The sequence below is a fragment of the Oculina patagonica genome, chromosome 14, assembly GCF_052425735.1.
Source record: "Oculina patagonica isolate OP01 chromosome 14, crgOcupat, whole genome shotgun sequence".
NCBI classification, from domain to species: Eukaryota; Metazoa; Cnidaria; class Anthozoa; order Scleractinia; family Oculinidae; genus Oculina; species Oculina patagonica.
In genome coordinates, this window is record NC_135771.1 from 6,196,778 (window position 1) to 6,221,950 (window position 25,173).

Below are 25,173 nucleotides of genomic sequence, written 5' to 3' on the forward strand. Positions count from 1 at the left end.
TTCGCGGGACTTAAATTTCGCGATTTGGCTAAAAAAATATGTTCAAAGGAACTTAATTTTGCGAAAATTGTCAAAATACTGGTCTGCATTAACGAACAGTAAGTCTCAAATTTGGCACAACTGATTTGCATTTTCCACAGCAATATATAGTTTCCAATGACACTGAACAAAACCATGTCAAAAGGAAACCGGCTTAAAACAGTTTGACATGTTCCTTTGTAACAAAAGTAGAGCTAGTTTGACGACTGTACCAAGTAAATTATGTAGTAAACTGACGGCAACATTGATTAATCATAACGAATTATATTGAACGGTATTAAAGTTCGCGTCGTTATTTTTCGCGAGAACCTTTTTTCGCGGGTCTTTAATTTCGCAATTTTTTTGAAAATCGCGAAAATCGCGAAAATTAAGTCCCGCGAAAATAAGTAACAATAAGGTACCTTGCTTCTATGACTACTAGAAGCCACTCCCTTCGATTTTTCACAGCTCAATATCAATACCAGCGGGTTTTTGGTTTTTGGGGGCGTTGTTTCCAAGCTGCATTTTATGCACGTTACATCAAAGATCTTCGGCTGCATTTCAAAAGTGCGCGACGTATTGGCGTACGATCGTAGTCGAAAGTCGAAATAGATCATCATGGCCATCAGTTGACTTTTTGGGGGTATGTACGGCAGGGATGTCCACAGAACACCCTGGCGTTGTTATCACAGTTCTCGGCTAGCCTGCCAAGGCTTGTCAAACTTCTGAAGCTAGAGCTCATGTTCCGTAACAAGTGATATTTTTTTGTGGTAGATTGTTTGCACAACACACATACATGGCACTCTCCTTTTTTTCGGATCCTGGCTTGGTACCAGGCAGTTGCAGGTCCTATCTTGGGTAAGTTAGCAAAGTTTTCGCTTTCCGCGAAACGCGTCCGACGGGACGATTTAGTTTTGCGAATGTAAACGATCCTTTGTGACGTTAATAAAGGAGGAAGAAACGCGCGCGCAAAAATCAGCCAATGAGATTCGTTCCAGTTTCTATTGGTGAAGGTTGTTTTTGGGGCGAGCGCGCGCAGTGGTTTGAATTTGCAAACTGCTGATATGAAGACGTAAAAAAACGTAAAACAGTTCTGACCGATAAACCAAAGCATTTTATCCGGAGGGAGCAAGTGTTAAAATACGAACTTGCGCAGACTTGCGCACGGGTTGAAAAGTTGACTTGCAAGTCCTTTTCCAATAACACACCGCAAAAAAGACGGCCTACCTAACGCGCGCACGGCCTAGCTATACGGCTATCTGGCCACTTTCTCACACAGGAGCATGCATGTGATCTGAGACGCTGTGAAATGAAATACGGTATATTTTTCGTAAATTTATTAACACTTTACACATATCTTTGTTTGTTTTAAAACCTTGCTTTGCATAAAAGTTTCAGTTACACGTGTTTTATACTAAAACAGTCCTTTATGAAAAATCGCCTTGTGACAAAACGGTGATCGGTTGCTTCGAAAACCAATTTACTTGTGTTGCCTAGAAAGCAACAGGAAAAATATATTCCCCGTTCTCAACCAGTTGTGGAGTTGATTTGACTTCTGCGTGGCAAGTTAACCTCTGGGCAAAGTGACTGACATTCTACAAGACCTGGTGTGCAACTTTTTAATAGTTTACTTTAATTTGTTTCAATAAATAATTGTGAAAACTGTGTACCTATGTTGTCAGACAACGTTTTTAATTCTCCCAACAATAAGAAGAGCTGCATGGCTCAGGGTCCCAAAGTAGGGGGGAGGGTAGCTGTAGCCAGGAGCCGTAACATTTTTGCCATGGAGCCTGAAGCCCCATTGTCTGCTGCTTGAAGCCTTTGAAAAAAGTGGAGCCCTGAGAATGTTTTCCATAGAACGAAGAGCTCTGATTTTTGGGGTCCAGAGCTCTGGAGCCTGGATATTTTTGGCCTTGAGTCCTGAATCCCTTAGTCCCTGAGGTCTCTAAAAATGACTAGAAAATGTGCTTCTTATTTCAAATTCACAGACGAAAAGGAACTCTTCTTTCAGCTTTAAAATATCTCGCAATATTCGGCCTGCTAGAAAAGCTCTCGTAGAATGCTTTAAGCTTTGGGTAATTTGCCAATACATCTACTGCTGGTGCATCTTCATCATCAAAGGTAAGTCTACCAAACTCCGCATAAGTGTCCAACAGGTCAAACATCACATAGTCCACCCATGTAAGTCGCTCGCTGGCAAAGTACAGGCCATCAACATTTGTGCTGTTGTCTTCGACTGGGGCAAGCTTTTCAAAATAAGACAGCCATGTGTACACGACTGACTGGATATGGTCATCCCTCAGCTTTGCTGAAAAGTTTGGACTGTAGAGAATGGGGCCAAGCTTTGCTCTTAAGTCCTCTAAAATAAAAAGAATGAAGCAATCAAGCACAAGTTTGATAATTTTCATGCCGCTGATGTTCATAAATCCTAGGAAAAGTCTGTATCAAGCCTAATGGCCCATACAGGCTAGAGCTTATCTTGGTTTCTGTAGCATTAAGCAGCTAGGAGTATTTCTACTCTCTGCTGGATGGGATGCTAGTCCATCGCAGGGTTACCCCCCAGCAGGGTTTGCTCCAGTTAAAAATTTGTGAATGACAAATGAGGTTAACTTTTCATTACCTGCACCAAAAACCAACGTTTCACAGATATGGATGTCTGAACAATCACAGTCCAGACCCACTGAACGACCAATATGATGCATAATTACTGTTTAGAAAAAGATAAAAAAAATAATGTTATATATTACAAAATTATTTACCTAGGGCTGTCATTAAGGGCTGTAACCTGCAACACTAGTAACAGCTGAGCTCACTCAATGTTAAGGGTGAAGATGTTGATTGGTGTTATGTAAGACTTTCGGACAGAGCGAAATGCAATGGGTGATGACTTCAATGAAATGACAGCTTAAAACCTTAACGACAACCCTTTTATGTACATTTATTATATGGCTACAATAGTACGCACGCTCTGATTGGCTGCTGAGCGGGCATTATTTTCTTGTAATGACCGGGCATTATGAAAGTTTTTCTCGGCTCGACGGTTTTTTTAGTTGTGAGAAAAAGCTACTAGCGAGGGAGCAAAAACAACAAAAAATGCTGACAAAATATAACTATCTTTTCAATAACTGAAAGAAAAATATAAGCATACTGATACTTCTTTAGTATATGAGTGACAAAGAGAGCCACAGAGAGCGAGAGCGAGTTTTACCTCCAGTGTTTTTTCCCTTGATTATACTCTTTTTTTTTGAATAGTGCTTAAAGGCCATATAATAAATAACTTATTAACCTTGTCCGTTCGGTCATTACAGGGGAGTCTCAGACCTCGACTTTGATGATGACCAGATGATGATGAAAATGGAATGCAGCAGCTTTTCATGTAACATGATTAAGGACAGAAAAGTGTGATACATAGATGTGTAAATTACAATATTTGTCTGTTGATACTACAAGATCCAAAGATTGCTAAAGATTGACTCAAAATCTTCTTTAACTGTTAATCCCCAAATTACTTCAGGAAACCACCACATATTTTAGCAGACTTTAAAACAATATACATGTAGGAGGGCTTGGAATTTTTTTTTTTTTGTAAATCTTTTAATAAGGAAGAAACTGCGCCAACCTTTACTCTGTACTAGCTGCAATCCAGTTGTTGTAGTAATGGCTGGAACTAGAAAAAAATAATAATAAATTATCGGTACTTTACTTTGTTGCCAATTGAACCATTATTTTTGAGTTGCACTATCATGTCATCACCTGACAAAATCCTTTTTATTGTTAGAATTTTTCCACTGAAAATTTATTCAATTATGTATGCAGATTCCATTATGTAAATAAGGGAATGCTTGGTATATTTTAGTATTAATTTATTGATATAACTTAGAGTACTCGAACCCTACTGGTCTAATGCATACAAGTCATATTCTTAAATTCTAAATAATTATTATTTTGGGTGCAAGCTTTCTATAGACTGAGTAAAAAATGTTTTTCAGAGAATTTGCAGCTTCTTTCCGATTAGTATCTTAACTTACAGAATATATAGAGTTATGAATATTTTATGACATGCATACATCTGTCCGATGTCATGGCAAAAACAGATTGGCTACCACTATGATTCCTTACAATGAAGCCATTAGCGCACAGAAAAAAACTTGAAAGACATACTGTGTTGTAAAACTAAAAAGTAGAGAAACGATACGATGAAATGAACTTCAGATCAACACTAATCTCAAAATATAGGATAAGCATATTTTGTGAAAAATTTTCGCTAAAAAAGTCGGGGTTTTGCTGGGGTCTTTGGGTTTTAAAAAGCTCAATGCAATATTCTAAATGTAACATTGCAGCCCAGAATGAAAAGGTTTTAAAACTCTTTAAATCACCCCTTCTCACTCACCTTGACCAAAAGTAAACAGTCCTGTCTCTATTCCTTTCTCCTTAATAACAGGCCAATCGGCCTTCGAAAAGTTTGTTTCTGCATATGGAATTTCAAAATCCTCCATCATAAGCCGTATGCCCTCGGCGCGTCCTCTAAATCCAAAATAATGAAGAGTTACATGGCCAATGCTAACGATCGGAGAGCAGCCTCTTTTTCCATGGATAATCTGATTGATCTTGTTAAAAACGAACTGCGCTTTCCCGCTGTAGAAGATCGCAGCTATTAACGCAATGAGAGCGAAGGCAAGCTGCAAACTCAACCTTTCCGCCATGTTTGAATAAAGAGAAGGCCTGGTTCTATTGTTGTCCAGGCCTGGCTACCTATTTGCACAGTCACATGCGCGGTTACATAGTTTTATATGACAACATATTTTTTGCGACTTCAGAACTTTCAGTTTGGGATTTCGTCTTATTTTAAGACTTTTAAGACTCTGGTCTTGACTTCTGATAGCGATGTTTTCATTTGATGGGCAGTACAAAAGCAGAAGGGTTGTCTCATTGGGAGGAGCAAGTAAAAAGGTATTCCTTCACGTAGTTTTGTAGTTTAATATAAGCTCACACATGTGTGCCCTAAAAATGTCGACATGAACTACATGTTGATCTGTCTTTCTTACGTAAGAAAATTAATGAAAATGAAATCTCCTTATTTTATATATAACCTTCCTCGTTTAACGATTATGTGCATTAATAAAGATCAAACAATAATTGGATAAGTACATGTACTCCTCATTTACACGGACTCAAACATTTTCTGATGTGCATTGTAAGCGTGATTTGGCAAATGGGCTATTGCATAAAATTTTTGTTCCCGGCCTGTTGAGGAACGGTGGAATTCTTCAGGGGCAAGAGCAAAAATCCGTGGATTTCCTCAGGGGTAAGATAAAAATATCAGGGAATTCTTCAGGGGGAATGGGTGAAAAGTTATGGAATTCTTGGGGGTAAGAATGTATTTCTAATGGAATTCTCGAGGGTTTAGCACATTTTCAAAGAATTTCATTGGGGGTTAAGGCATTTTCAGTGGATTTCTTTAGAGTTATAGACGTTTTAACGGATTTCTTTAGGGGTAAGAATGAAAGACCTGTCCTCAACAGGGGGGTGCGGATATTAAATGCAATAGCCCAATTATTGTTTCATTATAAAATCCCAGTCTCAACAGTCTGTAGCGAAAATACACCTATATAATAAACAGCTGTAGTGTAAAATTTAGTTAGTAAACTTGGTTTGGAAGCCATACATTTTTACAGATCAATCAATCATTACATGTAAATCAATCAAACCAATCATTCAACAATCAGTTATTAATTTTCTGACATATCATGTGTACATGCATTTCAGCCAATCTGCAGAGTACGAATCTTGTTCACTCTTTTTGCTTGCATGTGAAATGAAGATCACTTTAGGCAGTAACACTTAGTTACAATAATGATGTACTCAAGAGTCAAGAAAACCAGTCTTTTACCACATGCCCAGTTGAGCACTCCAGTAATAAATGGCACACAATGCATGCAGAAGTGATGACATTTCCCAAGGGGTCTTAAATGTTTTTTTAGGAAATTTGTCAAAAAATTAACATGCTTAATAAAAGTGGCTGATAACTTCTGTGTTGAAAAGATTGTTCAATAAGAGTTGTGTTATCTGGTAATGTGACATCCAATATACAGTACAGTACCATACATGTATATATGATACTTCTCGGGAGTGAGCATGCAAGGTTAAGCGCTGTCTTGTAATTGTTCACACAGGCCAACCACACAGGCCCATTGTATTAAAAAAATATAGAGATGTCTGTTTACTGAATCTTATAAAACTCATCAAATTTATAATTAATTTTATCTCTTTTGTTTATACTTTGTATCGGCAGTCCTTTCTAACTTTCCGTGAGTATTTTGCTTCATGTTCTTTGTGGTAATTTCTTGTTAACTTGATCTAAGTTAACAAGATACTAGAGCAGTTTTCAATTGAGTGTCATAAAACCAAAACCAAAGTAATAATTACTCTGGCCAATCACAAAGGACACAGACAATCCAGTGAACCAATCAAAACTCGAAGCAAATACATGTAGCTGGCACGAAGCGCGGGAAAACGTGCGCGAGGGAGTCACGATTGGTTTTGGTTTTAGTTCTGATTGGCTGGGAAAGTGGCGCCAGTTTTTTAAGCCAATCACTAACCGTAGTAATGCAAAACCAAAGCAAACGCAATTTACTTTCAGCACTCAAGTGAAAACCGCTCTAAGAAATATAAATTGTTGTGACTAAGTGGCAAAATCTAAAAGAGTTGTGTCATTATAATACAACAGGAAGAAAGGACATCCTTGATTCAAAGAACTCAGGCAGAACGGCAGAAAAGAGAGGTACATGTAAATATGACGATTGTTATGTATTTATATAGTGTTCTAGGGTAATGGGGATAGCCTGATCTGTTATCTAAAGTACAGATGATCTACTGTGGAGATGATGTGGTGATTTCACTGGACTGCACTGTCAAACTATTAAAAGTGGAGTTGAATATCCTAATAGTAAATAATACGTTTCTATATTGAAATATTCTATTGACTGTATTGTATCTTAAATCCTAGGATTTACGCCGAAAAAGTGCAAGTGCCCTAAAAATTCAGTCATTCCTACGTGGAGAATGGGTGAGACATCAACAGGTATGTATTTAAGTTTACTGATGTACTTTTAATTAATTTATAATTTATAAATTTGAGTACTAATGGTTAGTTTATTTGTTTGCTTTGCTTTTCTTTCAGTATGAGCTTCAGAGGATTGATTTTGATGAGGCTGTTAGTTCAATTCAAGGGTCAAAAAATATTCCATCAGCACCTGCTGTTAGAATTCTTTTAAGAAAGCTTCTTTTCTTTTATTCCAACTCCAAGGACACACAGAGATTGGTAAGAGAAAACACACTTAACATGATGCACATTGTCTTAGTAAAGATATACATTTAAGTGTATGTTGAATTAGATATGAGCAACATGTTAAAAATAAAGAAAAATAATGCAACCCTCCAAGTTAAGACGATTTTAGTCGCCATGGTGACTAAATTGAAATCGAAGTCGCCAGCCTGGCGACTAAAATAAAAAAAAAATTATTGAGAAGAAGGATTGAAAGCGTGAGCTTAATTTAGCGACTAAATTTTTTTACTGGCGACCAAACTTGAGCAGTCGGTGGCCAAATGACCACTAAGGAAAAAATAAACTTGAAGGGTTGGCATGTTATATTATTTGACACAGGTACATGTAGGATCCCTTACTAATTCTACAATGTTGTTTTTTTTTTTCTTCAGATATGGATGTGTCAATTCCTACTGAAGAATCGTAACACTATTGTGTATCAGTTACAGACAGATGATCACCACAGCTGGCTTCATCAGATCAAGCACCTTCTCTTGATTTGTAGCAGGTGTGATATGACTCCTCTCCCCTCACCACCACCCTCCCCTCCTCCACCTCTCTTTTCCCAGGACTACATGTACTTTTAATTAATTAAAGGTCCAATGTTGTGTAATTTTGTAGCATGAGAAAGCCCAAAGTGCCAGTTAGGCTTGAATTGAATACCAAAAAGGAGATGACTGGTATTTCAGCTAACCATAGTTAGTAGAGAGAGACTACTAACTAACTAGATTTAGATTTTCAGAAGTATCAACAGCCTTCAAACTTTTGGCATGATCTGTAGACTGACATATCACCAAAAAATACCATATATTCTAAAATTTTAAAAAAACCCATGAAACAGCTACATAATACACATTACATGTACGTTGTGGTTTAATTTCATATTTGGTTTAAAAATTTTCAGACCAGTTTGATTTTTATTTCCCATCGTCTCGTATTCATTATCATAATCTGGAACAAAGAGAAATGAAAATTAAACCGTTTTGAAAAATTTTAAACCAAAGATAAATTTAAACCATAACAGATGTACAGTATGCAACATGCAACATGGGGTGAAATTTCCGGTTACATTCTTGACTAGCATAATTATCAAATGTCCATCTGCTTCTGACCCACCCCTGCTTAAAAAAGATGCAGCATGACCATTACAAACATTGATTCTTCACAGGTCACTGAAAGCATCACTGAAAGATTCTAAACCTGTTGCTATTCAACTGCGGATGTTAGAGGTGTTTACTTCTCATGATTCATACCACAATCCTGCTGATCCTGCTGGAAATAGGAAAGATGCGGCGATGGTGACAGTTTATCTCGTCAGAAATGGTAATTGTGACATTTAAGACGTGTTGTTAGTGCACATCACACGTACTGTGTCGTTTGATTTTTCTTTGAAGCACAGACTGGGGTCATATTGGAGAAGCCACGAGCCAAGCGGCCCACACTGCCGGAGCTTATCCCGGTTTCCATAGCATTAAGCAGCTAGGAATATTTCTACTCCCCCCTGAATGGGATGCTAGTCCATTGCAGGGTCCACCCCCCCCCCCAGCATTATGTCGCCGGTACCCATTTATACACCTGGGTGGAGAGAGGCACTATGAGAGTAAAGTGTCTTGCCCAAGAACACAACACAAGTGACCCCGGCAGGGGCTCGAACTCGGACCGCTCGATCCGGAGTCTGGCGCACTGACCATTAGGCCACCGCGCCTCCCATGGGGTCATATTGGTTATTGTTAAAAACTGGGGAGCTCAAATATTGCAATTCTTTGGGCGTTTTTAATAAAACTATTATTCCACTCGTGCATGTTGAATATTATGTACTTATTGACTGAGTGGGAGGGCTGGACGGGAAAATATTTGGCTCGAGGTCAGGACGTACGGACCGAGCGCAGCGAGGTCCGTGCGTTCTGACCGAGAGCCAAATATTTTCCCGTCCGGCCCGACCTAACTCAGTCAATAAGCATTTTATCATATGACCACTGAATTTTTTTTGTTTCTCTTTCGTGGAAGACGTGGATGCAGACGCGGCGGCCCGTTTCGCGCGCATTTTGAAAAGCCAATGGTATCGCGTAATTTGTTTGGGAAGCCAGTAAAGTTAATTTGAACTGTGATGTGCGTACAAAGTTTTTGAACTTCTGTTAAAATTTTCAACGAAATCTCCGAGCTTTAGCTCCATTCCAAGAAGATTTAAATCGCCTAAATTCCTCGTACATGATTGCAGTTAGTAGAAATTTCAAAGGAAACGTTTATGAAGGACTACAACAAAGAATTTGCACGACGTTTCGGCTAGTCGTGCTCGTCTCTCAGCGAAGACTGAATTTCTCCTGATTGAACAACTTAGCGACGTTTCTTCTGAGCTGAAATTCACAATTGGTTTGAACGAGAGGATTAATTAATTTTCCACCAAGAAGGATTTTGGATGTTAAAACAACATTAGATCTTAATCTATGAAACTACATTACGACTTGGAAAGGGATTGTACTGGCAGTTCAGGATTTTGCTTCGTTCCGTTTCCCTTCGGCTTTAAGTTGTTTTGTTTACCACGGATCGTAGGATTTACACTGTAAGAACGTCTGCTGTTGCTGTTTAGTCCTTGAATTCGTTAGTTCCTCGACGTTGTTGAGCTCTGCATTACAGTTGATGTCCGAATGTGCTTAAAATGCTTCGTGAAAACAAGCGGGAAACAGTGTCATAATCAGGTTAGTCGTAAACATGTACTCGCATTTTGTTTGTTGTGATTTTAAAATTACCCAGCAGAAAGAGAAATTTGAGTTTACTTCGCAATTTGCATTTCTTTAATGTTTATCATGACTTCAAACCAGGATACGTCTTTGTCCGATTTTTTTGACGGCTTTTATTTCGATTTTATTGTTGCGGTCAGGAGTATTTCTTCATCATTTGCCAGGTTTAAACACGTTTTGTTTTAATTTCTGCGCCTGTAAACAACATCCTTGAGATAGTAAAGTTTTAATTAACATGTTAGACATTCTTTGTTTTTTAGAAAAATCTTAACTATCGTTCATCTGAATTCAAAGGTGTGGAATCAACTGGTTCCAATTCCTGCATCTCCCGGCAGTAGCGGGGCCGTACGCTTTTCTAGTAGGGCCGTACGGCTTTTTCCGGCCCTGCTAGAGCGAGGCGTACGGCCCTCATACGGGACTTTTTTTCATATGGTTTTCCAAGGAAATTGCGCGCGGGTCCGTACGGGTCATATGATAAGAGATAGTTATGGCCAACTCGGCGCTCTGTGCCTCCCTGGCTATCTACTATCTCATATCCAATGTGCGCTCGTGGAATAATTGTTAAATAGACTATACATAATATAATTTAAGTGGTGCCTGGAATGAAGCTCCAAATGACTTCTGATAAATTGCTAGTCAGATTCTCCTTCCAAATTGCCCTGTGTTTGCTTGTAAATCAAAGGATGAATTTCATATTAGATCAGTAGTCATTTTGGGCCTTATACCATGCTCCCCTTCATCAATCGTTAACTCTCTGGGTTTTTTTGCCAGCAGTGCTCTTTTTAAGTTAACCTGCTACAAGTTTTGTTTTTTTCATTGTTTTATATGCAATTCCCTGTTAATCGAAACTTCTATTTTGTGGGTAGGATATTTCAGATACCTGCGTGCTCTGCTGAATGCCAGAGTTCCATCCAGTCTGGAGCCTTCTGTGGTACCTCCTACTCCAATGGCTGCAGCCATCAAAGACTTGATAATGAGTCCACTTCACTTCAGTTGTCAGTACAACAGTGATGAAGAAACTGCATTTACTGCAAACAATAGGTATTCATTAATTGATATTAGTAGAAACGCTGTTTGTATTGACAAATAAATGATGATGAAGTGGCAAATAAATTATGATGATGATATTGTATCCACAAATCTGATTGGTTCTTCCATTGTTTTCTATTATTTCACTGATAGAACACGATCATGTGTGCATTGCTCTCTTAAAGGGACATTCTTGATTTAAAAGTACATAAAATTGTAAGTTTTGTAAGCGAAAGTCAACGTTTTGCTGCGCCTCGTTGACTATTGATCGTTCATAGAATACTAGGGCCCGTAGTCTTATTGTTAAATACTATTTATGATTTACTACCACTGATATCAACTCTGACTATTGACATGTGCATGTAGTGAATTTAGCATGCAAATGAAAAGAAATTTGTTTACTCAGAGGCTCAGGAACTCATTACAGTACATTTACTGGAGACTAGAGGGTGCTAATTGTTACATACATACATACATACATACTTTGTTGATAATGTATAATAGTGGCCTTACATTAATTATTTTGTACAAACCCACATCAATGACATCCATACTGTAATTTGTTATCTGTTATTTTACTGTTCCATTTCAGACATGAAGTGTTTTCAGCACTGATCTCTGACATCCTTTGTCCAGAGATGACAGAACAGATAACATGCTTCCTGCTACCATCAATAGCTGACAGTTCTGCGAAATTCCCTTTTGGCTACTTGTTAGAGGCCCTCCTGACATTATTATCAAAAACAGATGATTCAGGGGGGAGTAACGGTAGAGTGACCCCCACCCCTTGGTTACTGTATGGAGTTTTGGCATTTGTTGACAAACATTTAGGTATTATGTGATTTAATTGTTAAATACATGTACTTTATTTACTTAATGAGTAAAAAGTGCAGTTGACTATAACAGTATACCACAATTTATTTTAAAGTAAAATGGCTGAATGGTCAGGTTGCTGTACTTAAATATTTATTTGAGGATCTTACATGTAGGTTTAGATTAATCAATACTGGAGTCTTACATCAACTGTATATGTACAAATGTACATGTTAAAGAATCAGTAGTGATGGCAGTTTCAATTTACAGTAATGGATGTGTATGATACCAGTCATACAAATAAGTGGAGAGTCTATTTAAGATGGCTAACATAACTCACAGCACAACTGAAGTCCTGCAAGACTTGAAAGGACTCTCATCCAACTCTATTAAAAACTGTTTGCTTGACTGGTCAGTCTTCAGGGATTCTTATTATCATATTGTCAAGTTTAACTGTTTCTCAGTTTCTACAGGTAACAATGCCTCCAATTAGCTTATATGGCACACCTGTAACTGGAACGTCATATTAATTATGTAGACCCCCAATTCCCTAAATCTTGTTTGTCTCTCAGGATCATCATCAGACCTTTCAGTGGTAAAACGTTACATTCAAGTATTACAGATCCTGTTGGTGCAGCTTCCCCATCCAGGTAAATTACTTTGAGTATTGCCTTATAAACCCTTCACATGTACATATTTCATCAAGAATTTAATTGTAGACCCAATCGGATGTGCACCTGTAAACAAGTTCCTTGATCTTAACACATGAAGGTAAAAAAAATTACACAACAACATTTATTAACTTTTTGGGAAAACAGTTTGTTATTGATACAAAGAAAAATGTTTTTACACTACATTTGTTTTTAATTACCTTCTGGTTGTGAACTTACAGTTAATGGATGCTTTTTGAAGATTTAAGTTCTACAGTATATATAACAACCACTGTTTAATTTTAAAAAGGCTAAAAAGGGATAAAAAAGTTATAAAAGTTCTTAAAAACAAAACGTTTTTGACTCTAAGGTCATCATCAGTGTGTCGAAAAAAGAGGCCTCAGAGCAGTCTTTAGGGATAACAGCTCAAGTTATAATCAACTGCTCGAGAGGGCCGGACTGCCCACATTACTTAATAGATGACTTCAAGACCTCTCTATTCTAATGTTTAAAGTTAAACATAAGTTATGTCCCTATTATCTCTGTAATTTTTTCAGCAATAACTCCAGTACGTATAACTTAAGACAATCTGACTTTACAATGCCTAGGTTTAACTCGGTGAAATACGGCGAGCACTCGATCAGATATCTAGGACCCAAATTGTGGTCAAAATTACCAAAGAGCATAAGAGAGGCCACATCTCTCAGTATTTTTAAGACGAACATCAGAAATCTTAACAATCTTGATGCATTATTAGATGATGGGTGCAGAGGCTGTCCGCTCTGCTCCTCCTAAAGAATTTTTAATTATGTATTATTGTATTATATAACATATTTTAACTTAGATTTAAATTTTATTATTGTAAATAGCCATAGTTTTTTAGCATTTTCTTTTATTTTAACCCTTTTTTTTGTTATGTCCCCGTATTAGTGGGGGAGTTTTCCCCAGCTAGGTGGTTTATGACATTTTAATAAAGTTTCTATCTATCTATCTTTGTTTTTAAGAACTTTTATAACTTTTTTTTCCCTTTTTAGCCTTTTTAAAATTATTTTATTGAGCAATGACAACCACTGTTTAGTTATAATTAATTTATATGTTTATTTTAAATTTTTATGTACCAGTTACTGTAGTCTCTGATGATGATGACAGTGACTCAGAAATGGAGGTAGATCCCCAGCAGGTCTGTAGTACTGGCAATTTGTTTTTATTGTTTACATCACTTTTAATACACATGGATTGTTATTGGTAACAGTAGTTCTACCTTTTCTTGCTTTCATGTATCATTAGAAACATGCTGTGCTGCCAATAAATTGCATACAAGTATAAAATAATAATATTTGAAATTGTATATTTTCTCTGTCGGCAGTCTTCTCTGGAAAATCTGAAGGAAAAATGTCTGGATATTCTTGATTCTAAAGAGCACGTCAAGACCTTGGAGTCTCTTGTGACAAGGTTAGCTCGTTTATAGATCTGTACATCCACAGTGTTGACGAAAAATTACACTGTCTTATTTTATACCCTAATATGTTACATGCCTGAACCACTAAACCAATGTGCCAATGTATTTGTTTGTATAAACATTTACCACGACTGATGAAGGGGCTATTCCCAAAATGTTTTGTTTGAAAATGAACTTCGCACTTTTTAACAAACACTTTTATAAATATTTATTCATGTGATGTATTTGTTTTCCAGACACAAAGAAGTGGCACATGAGAAAGAGGTTATCACAGCACTTTGTAATATTTGTCATTTCCTGATGTCAGAGAGTAGACTACCCATACACAAGACAAGGTGTGTGACTGTTCACATCATGGGCTCAATGCCACATTGCAGTCCTGTATGTATCTCTCTGCACGCATTGCAGACCTATGATGTTAGATAATTATCTATTTCTCTACATATATCCCAACCTACGAGGCAGATAATTTGTTGCATATTATCTTTACCGGTTGTAAAGATGCACTACTGGAAATTAGCTTTTAATAGGTATTTGACAAAATTAAAATTCATAGCTGGCCATCTGAATGACTATCTAATTAATATCACATAATTATTTTTTGTATTGGTTTCTTGTACTACTGATACAGTGAACCATACATGCATCAAGACAGCAGCCAGTTATATTATCATTCAATGGAGAAAACAATACTATTCACATTCCATAGTGAATCTTAATTTCTTTGATATATTCTATGCACAGGCTTCTTTACACTTTGGCACTGAGTCCAGTGTTTGTAAGAGAACTTTGGAGCAATATACAATCAGTCACAGTATTTACCAGTACTGGGTGAGTTACATCTTCTTGTACTCTTACTGTTGTACCGTACATTATTTTTTTGCTATAGAATATAGAAATGAATCAATGATATTATGAGATATCAGAGCGAGACGTGTCAAGTGCACGAAAACAAGCTAAGTCAAGAAAGGTGTTGTTTCTACATCTGCTTGGCTGGAAAAACAGCATATTATCGGTTCTAATTGGTTGGATCACGTTGCACAATATTTTGAATGCAATCAATCAATCAGTCAATCAATCAGTCAGTCAATCAATCAATCAGTCAGTCAGTCAGCAGTCAGTCAATCAATCAGTCGTGTGTGTGTGTATTCAATCAATCAATCAATCAATCAGTCAGTCAATCAATCAGCTGCTCAATCGATAAGTCAATCAGTCGAAAACCACCAACTCAGTTTTGCTCGTTTCTCTTGCAGAAAAGAAATCCCCTTGTTAGATCTGATATCCCGTGGAACGAATCTTTCAATGCAAGAAGCTAGTGCGATAACTCCATTACTGTCTTTGTTCTCATCTTTGCTGAGCAGTACGTTGTTTTCTGTTCATGACAACGAGTTTTATGGAGTGGAAGGTAAAATAGAAAACTGCTATATTTTTTGAGAAAAGGTGCAACTGTAACGATTAGGATGTCCTACATGTAGCTGTGAAAACAGTGTTCTTTTGTATCTCCCAATCAGTCTACAGTATCGTTCTTCCACTTTTTCCTGCCGTTTTTGCGTCTCTCTTCTTTGTACCTTTTTTATTTCATCTTAACATAATATTCTCCATGCTCCTGATTGAGACCTGGCCTGGGGTAACTGCGTTGTGTTCTTGGGCAAGTCGCTTTACTTTCATAGTGTGTCTCTCCATCCAGGTGTATAAATGGGTACTGGGGGTAACCCTGCAGTGGACTAGCATCTCATCCAGGGGGAGTAGAAATACTCCTATTCACTTCATGCTACAAAAACCGACACAAGCTCCGGCGTGTGTGGGCCACTAGGCTCGTATTTTACCTTCCTGAAGTCTTCAATCAACGTAAAATTTGTTATCAATTCATTCGTTAATTTTCACATTCGCCGTCTATTTTAGGTCAACAAAGTTCACTCATGCCATTCTCCCTCAAGGAAATCGAGCACATGTCTTCAATCCTGTGCAATGTAGTGATAGGAATAATCGAGATTGTTTACCCAGAGGCGAGTCCGACCTTTACAGGGCAGTATCTGGCGGCAATGAAGAGTGTTGGAGCTAAATCAGCCCTCTTGAAAAGGGATGAGTTCTATCCGAAAGAAAAATGGATCAAGCTTCTAAAGGTTTGTCATAGATTGTAGATCAGAGCGCACGTGTGATTCTCGCAAGAAACGAGACGCATCTCCAGAAAAACTTGACGCATCTCGAGAGAAAGGTGACGCATCTTGAGAGAATCGAGACGCGGTCTCGAAAGAAAGGGAGATTCATCTCGAGAAAATTAACGCACATCTCGCGAGAAACAAGGCGTATCTCGCGAGAAACTAGGCGCGTCTCGAGAGAAAACGAGATTCATCGAGAGAGAGACAAGGCGCATCTCGCGAGAAACAGGACGCGTTTCGAAACGAGAAACATCTTGAGAGAAATGAGAAGAGTCTCGAAAGAAACGAGCCACATCTCGCTAGAAACTAGACGGTAACTTACGTTTGAGCGGTACTGCACATTTTTGTAAAAAATAATCAGAATTTCTGCACGGCTAGAAAGTCCACCGTAAATTTGTACATGCATTATTGCAATCTTCCCCTTTGTTAAGGAAAACGTAGAGTTAAAGCCGTTCTGTGTTTTTTTTTTCTTTCTTATAATAGGACGTCACCAGCCTTGTTCGTCAACTCCATTCACGAGACTCAAGAAGACAGTTCTGTCCTGAAGGACATTGGCTTTCACATAAAGTCATCATAGATCCTACTCAGGTAAACAGATACTGCGATATTTAGACCCACTGCTTGTACACAAAAGCGTTCTGCTAAACAATGAGAACCAAAACCACCCAAAAACCAAAGCCAGCTTTCCCTCATTTGGCAACGATATTTGATTGGTTCACTGATTAGAGAATTACTTCTTAGAGTAATCGCCAGGTTTGCCATAATGTTTTCCTTGTTTTTGTGGTCTAGTTTTCGCTCAACTTGGCATTGCAGATTTTAATTGCACCTTGTTACTTCTTTGTTTTAATAAATAGATGAGAATCGATGGATTTTTCAGTGAAGAAGGTAAGTGAAGATCATTCACCTACATGTACAGGGGTTTAGCAGGCCACTGATCATGCAGATTGTATTACCGTACTACTTTTTTAATATTTTACTGAGTGCGTGCGTTCATGATCTGTTTAATCCCTTTTTACGTCTTTTCTGTGTCCGCATTGGCACAGAAAAGAAGGAGTTGCGTTTGGCCTCGTCACAGAACTACGTTGCTTTCGTTTCAAGTCGTTCCTTGTGAGGGAATTTAAGACGTGAACGACGATAAAAAGTAGGAAAGAAGGAAGACGACTACCTTTACTTCCTTCTATCGCTTCCTTCCCATCATCTCTCGCATCCTTTAATTTTCTCACGAGAGACAACTGGGGACGAGTCGGACAAAGCTCAGTGCTTCCAATCATTTTTATCCGGGTGTTTTTTACCAATTTTAATCCACTCATTCCTGCTTCACTGAAGGCATATTACTCCATTTTTTGAGCCAAACAAAATAACTTAAACGGACATGGTCAGCGTTCACATTTTGAAAAAAGTCCGCCTTAACCCGAAATCAAAATACGCGTAGAGAACCTTCAGAAATCTGCTTCAATCTTCTCAGTGTTTTTTTTTTCTAAATTTTCCCATTTAGTGAAACACTGAGAAGATTGAAGCAGATTTCTAATGGCTCGTTTTGAAAAAAGTGCGCAGTGGTATTTTTTCAAAACGTAAAAACTAGTGTCCAGGTCAGCGCGGTAAGAACGCTGACCATGTCCCTTTAATGTTCTCTGTTCATTACTTTTGCCTCTAGGCACGGTAGAGGGCGTTTTAGAACCAGGGATGTCATCCACAACAGCCAGAAGCATGACCATTCTTCAGCACATACCTTTTGTTGTTCGTTTTAAAGACAGAGTAAAGGTAAGAACAACAACAACAATCTCTAATGTACTCTTGCACTTACATTAAAATTAACACAGATAGGAAAATTAAATAAAGTGATAGTACTGGCTGCCTGGAACAGGCTTTTAGCCAGGTGGGAGTCCAGGAGTCCTATGGACGGCCACTTTTCAGAGAAAATTAATACGAATAACTGTATACAGATTTTTTTTTGGCAAATCAGAAAAACACCTTGCATGCTCCTCAGGCCCTCCTATGGGGACAAAGTCAGGCCTTATAAAAGTTTTGGACTCCCACTTTTTAAATCCTGGCTAAAAGCCTGGCCTGGAATAACCACGGGGATGTTACGCAACGCTTGTCCAAAGCGTTCCTCGACGTCCCAAAAATCGGCTGCGAGGAAGATAAGTTTGTGGCGTATAGCGTGTACACATGGCTATCAACACAGTCAAGGTGTTCTTTTCTTGAAGGTGAAATACCCGAGCTTGGACTGACATTGTCAGTAATGTGTGTTTTTTTTAGTTGCTCCAGAGAATTATCGGAAAGAGTCGTTCGGAATCCCAGGGAGATCTGCACAACTTCATGATGGGACCAGCCATTGATGTGACAATAAATAGAAACTACATTTATCAAGATGCATTTGATCAATTGACTGAAGACAAAGGTAAGACAAAATTTTCAATCTTGCAAATATCTGCTGGCTCTTTAGTCTGAAAACAATCCCTCCATTTGTAAGAGTTCACTGATATGGGAGTATGTAGAAGAGAGTATGAACTCTTGAAGGGCTTAAAGGAGAAGTTCACTCCAGAATTGCCATTTATTTTCTTTACGCCAATAAAAAGTTTATACAAAGATATGTTATTCACCAAAATTTCAGCCTCCAACGTTCGCTATAACCCAAAACTCGACAACTGAACGCCGCCATCTTGGAGCTGGTAATGTATGCGTGACATCAAAGAGCTCAGCCTGAAGTTTGGCGGTAAAATTTTAATAGTCGAAACTCTTTGTTTTTGTATTTCTTGGAGCTCTGTTTGAGCAACATGGAGCTGCACAAACAGGCATTTTGACAAACAAAAACCACTACGAAGAAACAAGGAGTTTCGAGTATTTTAATTTTCCCGCCAAATTTAAGAGGTGCGCGAATTACCCCTTCCCGCAGTTTCGTATATCTCCATCTATGTCGTTTTGTATGCTTTGTGAGACATAATACTTTCTGTCCGTAGTTTCTAGTCATATGCATTACAAAGCGCGGCAAATGATCTCCTTCGATGACGTCATGGAATGACTCGTCCCAGCTCCCACAAAAACTCGAAGAGATTCGAAGAGATTCAACTTTAAACAACTCTAGAAGCGCGGGGATTTTATCAATCGAGATAATTTTTTTCGCACAAATTATCAGGATAATTATCAGATTTCATAGAGCGGTTTTCACTTGAGTGTCGAAAGTTAATTGCGTTTGCTTTGGTTTTGCATTGCTACGCTTAGTGATTGGCTTAAAAATCTCGCGCCATCTCCTCAGCCAATCAGAACTAAACCCAACGCTCGCGCACGTTTTCCCGCGCTTCGTGCCGGCTACATGTATTTGCTTGGAGTTTTGATTGGTTCACTGGTTTGTCTGTGTCCTTTGTGATTGGCCAGAGTAATTACTTTGGTTTTGGTTTTACAACACTCAATTGAAACCTGCTCTATAGCGAAAGAAGTTAGTTGCACTTTAAGGTATAAGAGAAATTAGTGCAATATATCAGACGGTCAGTATTGTTGGTTTGAAGAAAAAAGACTTGCAACTGGTGCACATGACATTCGTGTCAATTTAGATTACAATCATTATTTCTTACTGAGTCTTTTGGCTATTCTTCACACAGCTCCAAACTTGAGACAGAAGTTTCGTGTTCGGATGATTAACGCTCAAGGACTGGAAGAAGCTGGCGTGGATGGCGGTGGAATTTTTAGGTGAGAAATTGTTAAGTTAAAGATTTGGTGGTGGAGAATTCCATATGATGATGCATTGAAAACACCTTTTCATTCTTTTATTCTTTTCATTTCATTCTTCAGGGAATTTTTAAGTCAATTGCTGAAGGCCGGATTTGATCCTAACATTGGCTTCTTCAAGTCAACACACGAAAGGCTGCTGTATCCAAACCCACAGGTATTGTAGAGATGTGTTATGCCATAGTGTGAAATAAAGTTGACTTGACTCCATGACTTGACTTAGACGACCAGCAGTCCTTATTTTTTCGCAGAGTCCATCGAGCGTGAAGCGAAAAAAATGACCGCGCGGAAAATGGGAACGAGGCGGGTGGACTCTGTGAAAAATAGGGACTGCTCGTAGTCTAGACTTGACTTGACTTGTCTTTACGTACTTCACTGGTGTTACCATTCGTTTTTGTCACCGAATAATTTTTCTTAGGAATTTTATGAAGTTAGTTAAGTGAATTATCTTATTCAATGTTTTGTATCTGTTTTGTTTTGATGCAGGCTGCTATTTTGGCAAAGGATTATCTGAGGCACTATCATTTCCTGGGAAGAATGCTAGGAAAGGTTTGTCTTTCTTCATTTGCTTCTTTTACGTAGGTTCGTAACCTTAGGGTCGTTAGCTTAGCATATCTCATACTACTACTTTTATTTTCAATTTTGAATGTTATTTCAGTATCCCCAGTTAGCTTAATAGCTAAATACTCAGACACTCAAATAAAGGTCGTTCGTTCGTTCGTTCGTTCGTTCGTTCGTTCGTTCGTTCGTTCGTTCGTTCGTTCGTTCGTTCGTTCGTTCGTTCGTTCGTTCGTTCGTTCGTTCGTTCGTTCGTTCGTTCGTTCGTTCGTTCGTTCGTTCGTTCGTTCGTTCGTTCGTTCGTTCGTTCGTTCGTTCGTTCGTTCGTTCGTTCGACGTTCGTTCGTTCGTTCGACGTTCGTTCGTTCGTTCGTTCGTTCGTTCGCTCGCTCGCTTATTCGTTCGTTCGTTCGCTCATTCTTGTGTTTGAGTTAACATTCGCTTAGCTCTATAACTAGTTAAAAGCTCGTGGACCAGGTTGCAATAAACCACTTTGGGTGTTGGAAGAACACTGAACAGTTCCTAGATTTGATCGTTTTATTCTTTGCATTTTTTAAGGCTTTGTACGAGAACATGTTAGTGGAGTTACCATTCGCCAGTTTCTTTCTGTGTAAACTTCTCAGTAAGCACGGCACAGATGTGGATATACATCATCTGGAGTCACTTGATCCAGAAATGTACAGGTATGTTATCTTGACACAGGCAACCCAGCTTGGTATGAGTTGAAAGGTATATTTACACAGACATCCCAGGTTTGGGCCGAATGGCGTGATTTATTAGACGGTCCGGTTTCCCGCGATATTTACAGGAAAACGAAATATGAAGGAAATACCGTTGGTAATGAACTCTTACTGAGAATGCTGATTTCTATTTTATATTTTTTTAGAAACTTGCTGTTTCTCAAGAATTACAGTGGAAATGCCGAAGACCTGTCTCTTAACTTCACAGTGGTAAACAACGAGCTCGGAGAAAGTCAGGTAATCAAGTAAAACAACATTATAAACAAGAGACATACCCTGTCACAAAGAAATTTATATTTTCGTTATGGCGATCGCTGGAGTGCAGACATTTTTGTCGTATCACTTGCTCGTTAAAGTAGCATTCAGCGACTAGGAGTATTACTCCTCCCCACTAGATGGGATGCTAGGCTATCGTATTTTGACGTATTGCCCTAAGAGTTTGCCAGTACCCATTCATACTTCTGGGCGAAGAGAAGCACTGTGAGAGTACAGTGTCTTGCTCAAGAACACAACGAAGTGACCCCGGCCAGGGCTCGAACCCGGACCGCATGATCCGGAGTCCAGCGCACTAATCATTATGCCACACCTTCAGCGGGGGTCATACATGTGTTCAGATCTCAACGGCATCAAGCTTTTTTTTTCTTTATCTCACTGAGAATTTATGGAGCTATTTTTTCTGATTGGTGGTGAAGGACGAACCTGATCTTCGGTCATGTGTACTTTTGAATAAGGTGTAATTCATTTGATGTTATACGTACATGTATCTTATGCGTACATTTGTACATGGGCGATGTTGTTCGTTCATTCATTCACCACATTACCCTTTCATCATTTATGTATTGACATTGTATTTATCTTGTAATAGGTTGTGGAATTAAAACCAGGTGGTCGAGATATTCCTGTTACCAATAGCAACAGGATCAGTTATATTCACCTTGTTGCTGACTACAGACTAAACAAACAGGTAAGTTAATAAGCATTTCCCCAGCCTACCCCTCCCAGTCCTTTCTTTGTAACTGATAATGATAAGTTCTAGTTCCTAGTTCAAGAGGCACTAAGGCATATGGTTAGTTTTGACGCATAATCCGTCTTGAACCCTTCTTCATACGAAGACGAAACCAGAAACACTGAAAAAGACTTATCAAACGGGATATGCCACTCTACTAGAAAAACGGCCCTACTCTCTATGTCTGTCAGTTAGAGTCTCACGACGTAAGCTCTTAATGTTGACAGTTCATTGTAATGTGTTTTAGATTCACCGTCACTGCCAAGCATTCAGGGCGGGGCTCTCAGATGTGATAAACTTGGAGTGGCTTCGGATGTTTGATCATAATGAGCTACAGGTAATATAACTTGTGTCTCTTTCTTTCTTTTGTCACAAGTGAAAGATGGAGCTATGTAGCAAAACTGATGTTCAGTCTAGAGTCCCCCAAAAGTGTCTGGAGTAAAGAATTAATATAATACGTTCTGGAAGTTTCTAAAACACTGAGAATTTTTTTGTAAGGGAAAGGAAAACGTTTGTTATAGCTGACGCGAAGATGTATCGAGAACATTCCGTGCGCTTGTCGTTTGGTGTTTTCTTAATTTAAGTGTGTTTCTCTACATCGCAAAAACAACCGTTGGCTGTGAAAGTCAGAAGTCAAAATTTTCCAGGCTTACTAATTCCCTTCATATCATTTTAGGTTCTCATATCCGGTGCCTTAGTTCCAGTAGATCTGGAGGATTTAAGAAGAAACACGAATTATTCAGGTACAGTGGTAATAGCTGACAAGTTGTACATGACAACTTTTAGCGATCTAATCAGTGATGCCAGATTTAACTCTATTTAAAATGACCGCCGATTCCTTGGCTGTTTGGAACGTGTAAATTGCTCGACAAATTACTGTAAAATCACTTGAATGTCCAGTTTCTGCTATGTACTTGTAAAAATTGGTAAAGTACATCCGTTATACTGCGCGCTGCATCATTCATTACTTTTCCTAACTTGAAACTGTTCAAGCTGTATACATGTCACATATAAGACCCTTTTTTTTCTTTTCAGGCGGTTTCACCGAGGACCATCCTTGTATGTTATCGTTTTGGCGAGTAGTTAGTGAATTTACCGATACACAGAAGCGTCAACTGTTGAAGTTTGTAACGAGTTGTTCTCGTCCTCCTCTCCTTGGCTTTAAGGTAGGATCTGTTGCTGGCTCGCACCGTCCCTTGTTCTTCACTTCGGTGTAATATAATTATACTATATATGCAACGCTTTCGAGTGGTATACTATGGAATATCCCACGAGTCACTTGTATTTTCTCAGTATACACACGAGCCTTTAAACGAGTGTGTATACGAAGAAAATACAAGTGTTGTTTAACTATTTTATACCATGCCATAGAAATTACGCTTACTAAATTTCATCGAGAATAAGATCGCAGCACACGATGGGAAGGTTGGGTTGAATACCGTCGAATATACAACGGTTTTCCTGTATTCTGATTGGCTGTATTTTCTATGGCATGGTATAAAGTGGCGCGGAAAAACAAGCTTGTGCAAGTCGCGATTGGTTTGGTTTCGCATTTGACTGGTTGAGTAAGTGGCGCGAGTTTTTCTTAACCAATCACAGAAAGTTGTCGACTGAAATCCGCTCAAATACGAACATCCGGCGACCACTACCAGCTTCTTAGCTCAACATGTAGTAGTGTTCATTCATGAGGACACTTTTGCAGCTACTTTATTCTGCCCATCACTAAATTGATCTAGCCAATATTTCAACATTTTGCCATGTAAAAGTGCGTTTTTTTTTTAAGAATATCCGTAGTTCATTGGTAACTTATAAATCTCTTTGATCCATCAGGAACTCCACCCTCCGCTCTGCATCCACAGTGCGGGACCTGACGACAGGCTTCCGTCGGCCAGTACATGTATGAACTTGTTAAAATTGCCGGAATACCTGGATGACGAAACCATGAGAGAGAAATTGTTATACGCCGTGGAGTCTGGTGCGGGATTCGAACTAAGCTGAGTCGCACCTGTGTCATCCGGCGCTCGATTAAAATAACTGAGAACACATCACAGACGCAACGATAAGTGAATTCGTTGCCTGCTGGGACGATTAAGTGAATCACACGTTAAGCTCATCTTGAAGAATGAAGTGGAAGTCGCGTGGTGCTGCGGTTGTGAATGACTAACGATGGCGAGAACGTTTTCTTTAGATGAGCCTGTGAACAGGCTACGCGGTGGGCGACGAGTTCAAAATGGAAGCGACCTAAAAACTAAGGGGAGTAGGGACGACGGTTATTTTCCCTACCTCCCATCCCCTTTCTTTCTTCAGTCCTGCCCTTTTCTTCAAATCGATTCCGACCTGAGAGCTTGTTTACAGGCTTCTTTTGGATAAGCATGGGACGGATACGATCTGATCTACAATCTGAACTTTTGATCAGGAGTGCCTCCCAAGGAATGTGAAGATCAAATGTTTTTACAGAGTTTGACAAATTTTTACCTTCTCAAAGGAGAAGGTTAAAATAAAATAAAAAGATATTGATTTCTAACAAAGCAAGTCAGAAATGTAGATGAGACAATAAAATGGATAGGTCCGTGTAAGGAAGTGAGAAAAATCTCATGCCCATGGCAGTTGAACACAGACATCGGAATGTAGCCTTATCTATTTCCTTGTAGAACTTACGAAAAGTTACAACTGAAGAAGAACTTTGTAAAGGCGAAGTGTAATAAACAAAGCAGTACTTTTTTTCTCCAAAGTGCTAAGAGTCAAATAAGGTAGAAAGCAGTGTAATGGCTGTGTTTGAGAGTGAGTCAAAAAGAAATAAATTTACCGTGAATTCGTACATGAATATATTTAAAAGAAATTTTGTTATCGTCGGATTAGTGCCCACTTAAGTTAAACCATACTATAAAGTAAAGATTAATGATAAGTTTTGAGGTTTCCTTCAATTAAAAGGTAATATGGCCGATACATCGCA

General features: G+C 38.6%; 2 protein-coding genes across 2 annotated transcripts; one reads left to right on the forward strand and one right to left on the reverse strand.

The window, feature by feature from the left end:
- Positions 1–1,108: 1,108 nt before the first annotated feature.
- LOC144638274 (glutathione S-transferase 2-like) lies at positions 1,109–4,727 on the reverse strand. Its single transcript, XM_078497498.1, has 4 exons — positions 4,409–4,727; positions 3,638–3,685; positions 2,639–2,725; positions 1,109–2,377 (listed from the first exon to the last, which is right to left on the reverse strand). Exons 1-4 carry the CDS (start codon positions 4,719–4,721, stop codon positions 2,001–2,003), a joined length of 825 nt encoding a protein of 274 aa, XP_078353624.1. The 5' UTR covers positions 4,722–4,727; the 3' UTR covers positions 1,109–2,000.
- An 88-nt stretch (positions 4,728–4,815) lies between these two features.
- On the forward strand, positions 4,816–25,071 carry LOC144638120 (ubiquitin-protein ligase E3C-like). The gene is made up of 29 exons (XM_078497302.1): positions 4,816–4,968; positions 6,746–6,799; positions 7,025–7,099; positions 7,199–7,339; positions 7,735–7,850; positions 8,511–8,665; positions 10,947–11,121; positions 11,702–11,940; positions 12,495–12,572; positions 13,694–13,752; positions 13,939–14,024; positions 14,268–14,366; positions 14,776–14,862; positions 15,285–15,436; positions 15,934–16,154; positions 16,674–16,778; positions 17,045–17,075; positions 17,845–17,951; positions 18,450–18,591; positions 19,790–19,877; positions 19,980–20,073; positions 20,403–20,465; positions 21,033–21,157; positions 21,361–21,451; positions 22,080–22,178; positions 22,468–22,557; positions 22,897–22,963; positions 23,256–23,386; positions 24,051–25,071. The coding sequence occupies exons 1-29, from the start codon at positions 4,903–4,905 to the stop codon at positions 24,216–24,218; spliced, it is 3,204 nt and encodes a 1,067-aa protein (XP_078353428.1). The 5' UTR covers positions 4,816–4,902; the 3' UTR covers positions 24,219–25,071.
- The last annotated feature ends 102 nt before the right edge of the window (positions 25,072–25,173 follow it).